General features: G+C 39.2%; 1 protein-coding gene across 1 annotated transcript in view; it reads right to left on the bottom strand.

Annotated features, from left to right (window-relative positions):
• LOC126981228 (metabotropic glutamate receptor 5-like) overlaps positions 1-8026 on the bottom strand; it is a 55265-nt gene extending 47239 nt beyond the window's left edge. The window contains exon 1 of the mRNA XM_050832085.1: positions 7776-8026. Coding sequence (XP_050688042.1) covers positions 7776-7787 — 12 coding nt within the window. The 5' untranslated portion in view covers positions 7788-8026. The remainder of the gene's footprint in view (positions 1-7775) is intronic.
• Positions 8027-13448: the final 5422 nt, after the last annotated feature.

The following is a 13448-nucleotide window of genomic DNA, read 5'->3' as shown; positions in this document are numbered from 1 at the left end:
AAAGCTTGAGTTAGTCTTCATTTAGGTGTTTATTTACAGGCTTGCTTCACGGATAAGATAGACTAATTAGAGATGAGAAAAAGATAATGTAAGAAATATTGATGATTCTGTAGATGATATCGATAGAAGACGTTAGCAAAGAATGAGATTATCAGTTAAATAAATATGAATAAGACTTAGTTAGTTAGTAAGTTAGTTAGTTGCTCAGCGAAGTTAGCTTTATTTAGTTAGTTAGTTAGTCAGTCATTGAATTAGCTAGTCTTTCATTCAGTCAATCAGTTAGTAAGATAGTCAGTCGGTAGGTCAGTGAATCAGTTAGTTAATTAGTCAGTCAGTCAGTAATTTAGTTAGTTGGTTAATCTATGTTAAATTTAATCTTTTTGACAGACATGCTTGAAAATGGAGAGAGAGAGAGAGAGAGAGTCTGTGAGAGTGTGTGTGTGTGTGTGTGTGTGTGTGTGTGTGTGTGTGTGTGTGTGTGTGTGTGTGTGTGTGTGTGTGTGTGTGTGTGTGTGTGTGTGTGTTAATCCATGTTAAATTTAAACTTTTTTGACATATGCTTGAAAATGGAGAGAGAGAGAGAGAGAGAGAGAGAGAGAGAGAGAGAGTCTACATGTGTGTGTGTGTGTGTGTGTGTGTGTGTGTGTGTGTGTGTGTGTGTGTGTGTGTGTCGTCCCATGAGGCGTGTTTCCGTGACGCCGTTGTACCCGATAATGTTTCCTTCCTTCCTTTCTTCCTTCCTTCCTTCCTCCTCCTCCTCCTCCTCTTCCTCTTCCTCCACCTGCCACACTTTTCCTTTCGTTTCTCTTGTTATTCTTTTATTTCCTATTCCTGTTTTTATTTTTTCATTTTTTAGTTCTTCCTTCTTACTTCCTCTTCCTCCTCCTCCTCCTCCTCCTCCTCCTCCTCCTCCTATTATTCCTCCTCCTCCATTTCCTTGTCTATTTTTCTATTTTTTTCTCATCTATCTCTTCCTTTAGTTTTTTTTTTATTTCTTCTCCTTTCTCCTCCTCCTCCTCTTCCTCCTCCCCCTCCTCCTCCAATTTCACGTTTCATCTTACTAAATCGTTGAATTTATTAGGGGGACAATGATGAGGATGAGGAGGAGGAGGAGGAGGAGGAAAAAGAAGAAGAGGAGGAGGGGGAAGAGGAAAAAGAAGAAGAGGAGGAGGAGGAAGAGGAGGAGGAGAAATTTTTATATAAGAAAAGAGAATTGAAGAAAATTACACAAAAAATACACACCGGAGAGAGAGAGAGAGAGAGAGAGAGAGAGAGAGAGAGAGAGAGAGAGAAAGTAACGCTCTCACTGCTACCCACTGAAGCGCGCACACACACACACACACACACACACACACATCTGACATCCGCCCATCACACCTGCCTCCCCCCCTCCCCCCCTCTACCTCCCCCTCCTCCTCTTCTCACACCACTGATCCCCCCATTTTGCCCCCCCCTCCCTACCTCCATCTTCCCTCATCCCCCTCTCTCTCAACAGTATGCTTGGAGGAGGAGGAGGAGGAGGAGGACACTTGGAGGAAAGTCATTGAACGTTTAACTTCATATACAAAAATGATGATGATGATGATGATGATGATGGTGATGAAGAAGAAGAAGAAGTAGTAGAAGAAGAAGAAGAAGAAGAAGAAGACCCTCACTTAATCTAACCCACAACATCCAACCTCCACCCGCCTTCTACTCTTCTCTCCCTTTTCCTCTCCTCCTCCTCCTCCTCCGCCTCCTCCTCCTCCATAACACCCCTTCCATCCCTTCCCTCCCATGCCTACCACTACCTTTCCCAGCTTCCCTCCCTCCCTCATCCTTACCCCCCGCTTCTCATTCCCTCCCCCTTCCCTCCTCCATCTCTCCCATCACATCAGACTCAGAACTGATTCACGTTGGAAACTTGTACAGCCTCCTAATTATCACCGTTTGTTTGTTGTTGTTGTTGTCGTTGTTGTTATTGTTGTTGTTGTTCGCAGTTGTGTGTGTGGGAGAAAGTAAAGAAAAGAAAGGGAGGAAGAAAATAGCGCAAAAAACAATATATATAAAGGGAGAGATTAGAAGTCTTAACTCTCTAATTGAACTTCACAACGTATATAGACTCTGGAAAAAATATATATACTGTTGGTTTTTTTACTACTACTACTACTACTACTACTACTGCTACTATGGTGATGATGAAGGCCGTGGTAGTTATGAAGGTGGAGGTTAAGTAGGTGGTGGTGGTGATGGTGGTGGTGATGAAGGGCGTGGTGATGTAAATATTGTTGACACACACACACACACACACACACACACACACACACACACGTTTGTTGGTCAAGTGATGTAAGTGGTACACACACACACACACACACACACACACACACAGAAGGTCACAGGAATAAATTAAAAGAAACCCAATACAATATACTCATAAGAGATAGAAAAGACAGAGAAAGAAAGAAAAAAGAAAAAGAAAAGAAGCAAAAAATATTATTATACTTATACAAAGAAGACGAGAAAGAAATATACTGATAACCAGACAAAAAGAGGAAGAGAAAAAGAAACACACACATGAACTGTACAAAGAAAAAACATATAGAAAGAAACAGAAGAAACGAAAAGAATGAAATATATAGCCTAGCTTCTCCCCGTTCTATAAACCAATACGATATAGCCTAGTAATTCAACCCTTTTTTTTTATAATATAGTGACTCATGTTCTTTATCAGCCATTGTTGGTCTGCCTTATAATACAAATAAATTGAATAGACAGATAAATATAGATTGATAGAAGAGAAAGGCAGATAGATAGACAAATAGATAGATAGACAAATAGATAGGTAAACAGATTTAGATACAGGTATATACTAGGTGGATAAGCAGATGGATAAATAGTGTAATGTGTGAATGGAAAGCTTCAGTGATGTTTGTCTTGTCTTTCCTTGTAATAACATAATAAAAAGTCTACAGAAAGGAGTGGTAATGGTGGTGATGGTGAATGTGAAGGTGGTTATGCAGTGGTGGTGGTGGTGGTGGTGTGGTGTTGCCTTATCATTAAAATAATTCGTCGTTATTATGAAATTTTTGTGGCGGTGGCGGTGGAAGGTTTGTGTTGGTTGAATTCGTGATATAATGTAAATACAGTGATTCCATCGGTCTTTCTCTTCTTCGTATGTGTTAAGCAGTGGTTATTTACGCCGAACTGAGAAGGAATGGGAAGAAGAAGAGGAGGAGGAGGAGGAGGAGGAAAAAGAAGAAGAGGAGGAGGAAGATCGGTACAGGTTGAACATTTGAATGGAGTCGTGGTTCGTGATTGTCTTTTGTTTCTTCCTGTTTTATTTTATTTGATCTGTTCTGGTTACCTATGTCTATTTACGCTGCACTTAGATCAAGGAATATATATTACGATGTTATTTCTTAGGTTTGTTTGTGAATTACCTTTATGTCCTCAAACCTCGTCCTGTAAGTCTTGTTCCGTGACTGAATTCCAAACGTTTCTTATGTTTTCTTGTTCTATTTATTTATTACAACGAAGGAGTTATTAGTTTTTTTTATTTTTGTATGGTTTAACTCCTTGTCTATAATAAATCCTGTTTGTGATTATCTCTCGTTCAGTATTGCATTATATTTTATTTGCCTATTTATCTATTCCTACGCCGCACTGCAAGCAACGTTTGTATAACATGAGGTTACGTTTGTGAGTTCCTGCATATTCATTTCTTTATCTCATTTCCCTTCTGTTCTGTTTATTCACGCAGCACTGAGATCAAGGTATTTACGGGGTTGTTATTATCCTGTCTGCCTCAATAACACGCTGGAAATAAAAGCCTTACGTGGAACTGCATGCGCTTGTCTGCGTTAATCGTTGTTTCTGATTCCGCGAATGTGTGGTTCAGTCCTGTTGCTTTGCGTTGCAGAGACATCAAAGAGAAGATTATGCGGTAACGTTTGCTTGTGTTAGTAAGTTGAAAATTATAAGTCTCGTGTGAAAGAGTGTGAGTTTATCTGTTATTTTTTCTGAGCAGTACTTGTGAGTTTTATTTTTATTTGTTTATTTATTTAATTATTACTGTATCCTTTTGGCTCATCTTCTATGTTTCTTCTTATATATTTTTTTTAATGTGTCTTTTCGAATGTGTCTTTAATGTTAGTTCTTTTATTCTTCTTTTTCTTTTTAGTTCATCCTTTCGATTCTATCTTTCATGCATCTTCGTTGTTGTTGTTTTTTACAATATTCTGTCGATTCTGTCTTGTATTTCTTGGTATAGTCGTTCGTCTTTTTTTTTACTATATCCTTTCGATTCTATCTTTTATACTTTTTCTTACACTGCTCTTTTTTTTTACTGTATCCTTTCCATTTTGTCTTTTATGTTTCTTGGTACATTTGTTCGTCTTTTTTTTCACTGTATCCTTTCGACTCTATGTTTGTTTGTTTTTTAATCTATCCTTTTGAATTCATCTTTTCTATTGCTTCGTATTCCTCGTATTCTTTTATGTATCGTAACATCAAAGCATATTTAGAGGTAACGTTGGCTTGTCTAAATAGAATGAAAATTGTCTTCAAGCATTCGAATCTATCTTTTATATTTCTTCGCATTCTTTTTACTCCGCATTTTGTCAACAAACATCAAGGAAGATTGAGGTAACGTTTGTTTCTCTTAATACAAGGAAAATTGTCTCGTATAAAAGCGTTCCAATTTGTCTTTGCTATTTCTTCGTATATTGTTCGGTTTCTTTTCGGAATTCTCACATCAAAGTATATGCAGAGGTAACGTTTGCTTGCCTTAAGTAGAAAATGAAAAGGCTTATAATTATGAAAGCATTCGAATTCATCTTTTTTTATATATTTCTTCGTATTCAAGATAAACTCGATAAACTGTTTCTTCACTGTATCCTGAGAGCAAGAAATCTTATAAGAGTTCATGTTTGTCTGTTTATATAAGTTGAAAATTAAAAGTCTTACAATAACAAGCATTCGCCTTTACCTTTACTATTTCTTCATATGCTGTTAGGTTTCTGCCATCTATCCTGACATTAAAGAATATATGATAAGATTTTTGGTTGCCTTGAAACGTTGAAAATGAAAAGTCTAATAAAAAGTGTTTGTATTCATCCTTCCTGTCTTCCTGTGTTGGTTAATTTCCTTGTAGTGAAGAAAGAACAACAAAAAGCATATTTATAATGTTAGATGCGTTATCTCTCATACTGTATGGAAGGAGGAGACGGAGGAGGAGGAGAAGGAGGAGGAGGAGGAAAAAGATAGTGATGAGCAAGAATTGAGAGAAAAAAAGGAGGATAAGAACAACAGAATATACGAAAACACAATCATGAGAGAGAGAGAGAGAGAGAGAGAGAGAGAGAGAGAGAGAGAGAGAGAGAGAGAGAGAGCAGAATACACACGCTACAGCAAAACCACCACCATAAACACACACACACACACACACACACACACCATGACGACGTTACCAAGACAACCAAACAACCAATTAAACCCCACCGTGACCGTGATGCTCTCGTGGTGGCGATACACACACACACACACACACACACAAACCTCAAAACCTCCGTCATTATCATCGTCGTGTGTGTGTGTGTGTGTGTGTGTGTGTGTGTGTGTGTGTTACCTGTATTTAATTGCTTCTCTGAACGCATCTTACCCTCGCCTGTCTGCCTTGTTGTCTGTTTGTCTGTCTATCTGTCTGTCTGTCTGTCTGCTTTTGTCTGTTTGTTTGTCTGTCTATCTATCTGTCTGTCTGCCTGTCTGTCTGTCTTACTGAAGCTCCTTTTTAATGCTGACAATGGTGGGAGGAAGGAAGGAAGGAAGGCAGGAGGGAGGGACTGAGGGAGGGAAGGAAGGAAGGAAGGATGCGAGGAAGAAGGAGGGAAGGATGTGAGGAAGAAAGAAAAAAGGAAGGAAAGTATGGAAGGAAGGAAGGAAGGAAGGAGGGAGGGAGGGAAGGAAGGAAGGAAGGAAGGAACGAAGGAAGGATGGATGGATAGACGGACGGAAGGAAGGATGCGAGGAAGGAAGAAAGGAAAGAAAAAGGGAAGGAATGGATGGAAGAAAGAAAGAAAGAAAGAAAGAAAGAAAGGAAGGATGGAAGGGATGAAAGGAAGGAAACTACTCTTGGAAACGCCACATACCCCTACGAAAGTCTTGTCAAATGTGTGCTTGGACGCCGAAATTTTAAGAACATGACTATAAATTATACTCCAGCTTCTGCACTGCTACTCATCATAGTCTGGCGTTCAATTATTAGCCTGCCGAGTAACGTTTTAGGTGTGACATGGTTTTAAGTCACGCCAACACCCATAGACACACACTCCTTAGGGCTGGGTTGACTCGCGTGTGGTTTGCGTTACCTAACAGAACCTCGGAGTGCATGAGTGTGAGACGTGACACTGGAACGCTAGGCTATGAAAAGGGTGGTAGGTATTTATCTCTCTCTCTCTCTCTCTCTCTCTCTCTCTCTCTCTCTCTCTCTTGTATGTAGTAATTCTTAATATTTGCTTTACAAGTTTTTTTTTTCTTATACACCCTTCGTAATATATAACGTAACTATCATATTAAAATTTTATAATCTGCATATAATTGCTGCTTCTATTACAACTACTACTATTACTACTACTAATACTAATGCTAATAATAAAGTAAAGAAGAAGAAGAAGAAAAAGAAGAAGAAGAAAAGAAGAAAAAAAAGAAAGAAAAGAGGAAAAGCATAAAAAAACAATGGTAATAATACATTAATATATATACTGAAAGTCACTCTATAGCCCTGGCAGAGCAGTATATAATCTTATCGTTTATCTCAGCAATAGCAATTAGTATAATCAAGCATATATGGCTATGTGTGTGAAGCGCGTCTTAGCAATAGAAATCAAGAGTGTGCATTGTAGAGCATAGGATAGTAAAGCGAAAATGTATAGTGAACCAGTACAGTGCATTGGGTAGTATACTTTATGTGGTGACGCGTATAGTGTAAAATGTATAGTTAATAAGTAGGCTACAGTGCGTTGATGAATGTCCTTTTTTTTTTTACAACAAAGGAGACAGCTCAAGGGCACAAAAAAGGAAACAATAATAAAAAAAAATCCCGCTACTCGCTGCTCCTAAAAAAAAAAGAATCAAAAGAGGTAGCGGAAAGAGAGGTCAATTTCGGGAGGAGAACTTAATATTCATGAAACCGTGTATAGTGTATTGTGCGTTGAGGAGTCTACGTTGTGTGGTGTATGGTGAATCACAGCATGGTTTATTTCAACAATCATATTAGTATGGTGAGTTTTGAAAGGCTATGGCAGCCCAACGAATGAGAGGGCTATATTGAAAAGGTTATGGGATGGTACGGATATGGCAGGCTGATATGGCTATGATATGGTAGGATATAGTATGATATAGATATGGTAGACTATAGTGTGAGAAGGCTATGGTATGGCTCTGGCAGGCTACAGTATGACAAGGCTGTGGTATGGAAGGCTATACTACGTGAAGGCTATGCTATGGGTAGACTACAGTATGACAAGGCTATGGTATGGAAGGCTATACTACGTGAAGGGTATGCTATGGGTAGACTAGAGTATGACAAGGCTTGGTATGGGAGGCTATAGTACGTGAAGGCTATGCTAAGGGTAGACTACAGTATGACAATTAAGGCTATAGTATGACAAGGCTATGGTAAGAAAGGCTATAGTGTGAGGCAGCAACTGAGGCTATGGTATGAAAGGCTATAGTGAGCAGGTCATGGTATGGTAGAGGGCAGTGAGCATTAACACACATCGTGGCGCCACACTCACCCAGGTCACCATGGCTCCCTGCCCTCCACACGCCTGCCGTCCGCTGCACACGCCGGCCGCACGCTGTCAGGCACTGAGTCACTGTTCGCACACGTTCACCCGCGCCGGGACTCACTCACGCACTGACTCACTCACTCACTGGCTGCCGCAAAACGTGAACGGCGAGTCGGCGGCGCACAGTCACACACGCTCCTCGCCGCCACGCTCGCCCGTCGTCTTGACAACCTGCCGCCTCGTGCCCGGCCGCCGGCGTGAAGGAGTATATTACATCTCTTCTAATAACCGTGTCACGTACTTGATGCCGGAGTTGGTTACGTAAATACTATATCAGTGCTTTATTTTTCAGAATCCCCGGTGTGTCTGCTAGTCATTGCCACGCCTCGTACGTCTGGCAGGGGAGAGCTGTCATAATCATTAGTATTATCATTGTTACTGAGATGCATGGAAAGGCATCGAGGGAATATACCCGAGAGAGAGAGAGAGAGAGAGAGAGAGAGAGAGAGAGAGAGAGAGACGCCTACACCGCGGTATAATATTTTCATGACGATAATCACGATATTCCATTAGACAGGGGCTGAAGTCCCTGCAATCAACCACCACTGTTGGTTTGTTCCAAGGTATAATGGAACGAGTTTGAAGTTATATACTTGATATATTTCTGAATATTACAAAATACATCACATAAACTCTTAAAACAAAACACAAATATATAGACAACAACAGTGTGATTCACGGAACGAACTCTTAAGTGTTCCTTCCATTACCTGACCAGTGGTGCAGACACCCTAAGAAAATTTAAAGAACGTAAATGCTGTGATGAATAGAAACTGTGACAAGTTACTGACACTTGTCAAATTGGCTAATTCTGTGTGGGCACCGGTCCCACAGATAACTTTGGTCCCCTCACCTGGAGGCTCCCCGCCACACCACTGCCTGGGGTGAGATGAGAAGAGCATTGCAAGCCACCGCCATAAACCCAATTCATAAAGTAATAATAATAATAATAATAAACTGGGGTGTCTGCGCCATACAACCCTTGAGATAAACATGTACAGCTTCATGGCTGCCCTGGCCTTTCCTACCACTGGAGTTTACAATAATAAAAACAAGTGACAAACCAGCTGTCACAAATACAAACAAAAACACAGTACGTACATCTTTAATTCATTAATGAATCTTCAATCAATCAATAACGGCAACCACCAAAGGAGTGTTGCCAAGCCCGGGTGTTCCTCCAGGCTGGCCCCGTTCCATCCTATTAGAACTTCATGGCAGGATCTACAGCCTTCATCAAGTCATGAACTCTATGGGCGTCCCCTTGCACCTTGACATCAAATAAAACAACCTAAGCACCTGTATCTTTTCAGGCAAGGTGCAATGAATATTAAGATTACAGTCAACGTCTTTGGGAACTCAAGTGTAATGCCAAATCATTACAGTATATTCTATAATGCAGGAAATATTATAATGGTGTGGTAAATAAGGGAATAGGGTGTATGTTTTTAATAGTATAGTGCATTCCTACCATATCATTACAAACACATCCTGCCCTGTTAAGGATATCCAGGTATTACACATCATCTCCACATAATAAGACAGCGTGTGTGCTGTGACTATAAAGTGCAATAATTAGAATCACAGGACAAGTTCCCTCTAACTTTACATGCATCTCACAACAGGCCTGCATGACTGACTGAACCAATTCCACAGTCAAACACAGCGGCTTTGTAATCACCCAAACCAAGCTATTCAATCTCCCACACTCCACAATGGTTAGGTTTTCAGTACCACACCAGATACATACACAAGAGTTTTCACGTATAGTTTCATCAAATTTCTTAAGTATGAACACAAAACACTACACAAGGAGTTTTCAGTCTTTCGTATTGGTTTGAAGGCTTACTAAGCCATCACGGCGAACTGTGAAGTGATCCTATGACTCGGTGAAGTACACACACACACGATACAACATGACCCTCACAACACATGCATTTCAATGGGAACACATTAGACCAGGGGTGTGGAGTCGGAGTCGGAGTCGGAGTCGAGGAGTCGAGGAGTCGGCTACTTTTGGCCGGAGTCGGAGTCGGAGTCGGAGTCGGAATTGGAGTCAGAGTCGGTTTCGTAGTCGGTAAAAATATGAGCGACTCCGACTCCTTTACGTGCTAATTTTTTTAGTAAAGATTTCACTTCATGGAGATTCTTACAAATTGGGAGAAATTGACGTTTTGGAAGATATGTCCAATCAAACAGTCTGCGGGAATATTGGTATTTTTTAATATTTTTTCATGCTTTTTATTTTGTATTTTCTTGAGGATATACCTTAAGGAAGGAGGCGTACATGCAACAACCACCCTGACAACAGATAGTACAGGTATCCCTTTTGCCATATTTTATGGTGTTTTGCATGAGCTAATGTATATTTAATTCTATCATGGAGGATAATTGCTAAGTGATATCCAAGGATGGTAAAAAAAATATATATATATATATATATATATAGATATATATATATATATATATATATATATATATATATATATATATATATATATATATATATATAAAAAAAAGGGTGAGTCGGAGTATAACCTTCAAATTTCCTGGAGTCGAATTGGAGTCAGAGTCATAACATTTAAATTACTGGAGTCGAGTCGGAGTCGGAGTCGCAACATTTAAATTTACTGGAGTCGGAGTCGGAGTCGGAGTCGGAGTTTTGAAAATCCGACTCCACACCCCTGCATTAGACTAGGCACTATTTATCAACACAAACAAAATAATGGAACTCGTAAACACTTTGACCTCAGAGCTGGGTGAATTAACAGAGCTATTGGTTGTGTGTTCCTTAACCTGAATATTTCACATGTGCAGTACAGACAAATATGTATTAGACTTACAGCTAAGGCCCATATTCTTGAACATTTCAGGGCTTATACGCACACATTTGATAAGGCTTTGGTTAAGGTTGTGGTAGTCTTTCCAAGGGTAGTTTTATGGGCCTAGTGATAGTTTGACAAAGCTTTCATAGAGGTTGTGTTGGTAGTATTTCCATGGGTGGTTTTATGAGCCTAGTGATAGTTTGACAAGGCTTTCATAGAGGTTGTGTTGGTAGTATTTCCATGGGTAGTTTTATGAGCCTAGTGATAGTTTGACAAGGCTTTCATAGAGGTTGTGTTGGTAGTATTTCCATGGGTAGTTTTATGAGCCTAGTGATAGTTTGACATGGCTTTCATAGAGGTTGTGTTGGTAGTATTGCCAAGGATAGTTTTATGAGCCTAGTGATAGTCGGACAAGGCTTTCATAGAGGTTGTGTTGGTAGTATTTCCATGGGTGGTTTTATGAGCCTAGTGATAGTTTGACAAGACTTCTGCACCATGGATGTGAAAAACACTCACGAGAACACGACTAATCTCCTTTGTGGTCTTGGAAAATAGTTGTGAGAGAAAAAAACATCAGAAAAAACAGCCCTAATAGTTACAAGAAGGCAAGTCCCTGTCTGCATGTTCATTTGGTCCCTCGTGCACTGTGGAATACATTGATGAAACCCCATTCTTCTTCAGTTATCTATCTAAAAACTTCCCTAACATAGCCACTCACTGATTCAGCACCTTATAATTTCATTCTCTGGATATATTTGTGGTGAGTTTATGGGATGGGTAACTTCAACCAAACATCTTGAAACTATATGCTTTAGGTAAATTATCTATATATATACTTACTTTGAGTGTATGAAATTATCTTGATATTTACTTAATTTATGTGTAGTTGATATGTATAGTTTATGTACTGTTTATATATACTTTACGTACTTATATGTATTAATCTATTACATACTTCTTGCTTGCTCATAACTATTATTCATCACAGGTCCTTCTCTGGTGTGCATACAGTAATACCTCAGTTTACGAGTGCCTTACTTTACGAGTGTTTTGAATTACAAGCAAAAATAATTCACTAAAAATGTCTTGGTTTATGAGTGGTGACTTGGTGTACGAGCATCCTGTTTGAACAAGATGAAGACACGACCGTGGGTTCCCTTTGTCCGCCGCAAAACGATAGCACTCAGAGCAGAAAATAATGGGAATGGGGTCTCAGTCCGCGGTATACACTCACAGAGGTAGCACTTGCACGCTAATGTCTGCTTATGTTTGTGCTCTAGTGTTTGATCTTTGTGTTTTAACCACTACACTTACTTAGAGTTTTGTTTTACGAGTTTTCTTGTTTGTGAGCAAAATTCCGGAAAAAATTAAGCTCATAAACCGAGGTATGACTGCACTTTCCTTTTTACATGCCATCTAACCCATCTTCTGAATGGTTCAATAACAATGTGACTTGATGATAATTGCAAAAAAAGGAACATGAGAAGGAGATAAAACAAGACTACCAGCTCACCAGTAACCAAGAAAACAATATAACGATGATAATTGCAGGAAAAGGAACATGAGAAGGAGAGAAAACAAGACTACCAGCTCACCAGTAACCAAGAAAACAATGTAACTTGATGATAATTGCAGGAAAAGGAACATGAGAAGGAGAGAAAAGAAAGACTACCAGCTCACCAGTAACCAAGAAAACAATGTAACGATGATAAATGCAGGAAAAGGAACATGAGAAGGAGAGAAAACAAGACTACCAGCTCACCAGTAACCAAGAAAACAATGTAACGATGATAATTGCAGGAAAAGGAACATGAGAAGGAGAGAAAAGAAAGACTACCAGCTCACCAGTAACCAAGAAAACAATGTAACTTGATGATAATTGCAGGAAAAGGAACATGAGGAGGAGAGAAAAAGACAACCAGCTCACCAGTAACCAAGAAAACAATGTAACTTGATGATAATTGCAGGAAAAGGAACATGAGAAAGAGAGAAAAAGACAACCAGCTCACCAGTAACCAAGAAAACAATGTAACTTGATGATAATTGCAAGAAAAGGAACATGAGGAGAGAAAAAGACAACCAGCTCACCAGTAACCAAGAAAACAATGTAACTTGATGATAATTGCAGGAAAAGGAACATGAGAAGGAGAGAAAACAAGACTACCAGCTCACCAGTAACCAAGAAAACAATGTAACTTGATGATAATTGCAGGAAAAGGAACATGAGAAGGAGATAAAACAAGACTACCAGCTCACCAGTAACCAAGAAAACAATGTAACTTGATGATAATTGCAGGAAAAGGAACATGGCAAGGAGAGAAAAACAAGACTACCAGCTCACCAGTAACCAAGAAAACAATATTACGATGATAATTGCAGGAAAAGGAACATGAGGAGAGAAAAAGACAACCAGCTCACCAGTAACCAAGAAGAGGAACATGAGAAGTAAGGAAAGAAAATAAACAAGACAAACACCTCACCAACAACCTAGACCATTACTACAGCTAAATTCAATTGTGCGATATATACATGGAACGGTGAGCGCTCGGGAGAATTAAAAACACATAAAAATCAAATCAACATAATATAAACGAAACAAAAATAAATGAAGACACAAAAATGAAGGGTGAAATCTTTAAAATGTGTGAAGAAATATATATATGAAATGAAAAGTGTTGGTGAGTTTAAAAATATATAGAGATGAAGTCACATACAGGAGTGGTGATGGTATTTAATGTGTCAAAGATATATAGGGTATGAATAATGAAATGAAATGATGAATGAAGAAAAATAT

Source organism: Eriocheir sinensis, chromosome 47 (assembly GCF_024679095.1).
Source record: "Eriocheir sinensis breed Jianghai 21 chromosome 47, ASM2467909v1, whole genome shotgun sequence".
Classification (NCBI taxonomy): domain Eukaryota; kingdom Metazoa; phylum Arthropoda; class Malacostraca; order Decapoda; family Varunidae; genus Eriocheir; species Eriocheir sinensis.
Note: the sequence above shows the minus strand (reverse complement) of the source record. Positions and strands in the feature narration are given on the sequence as shown.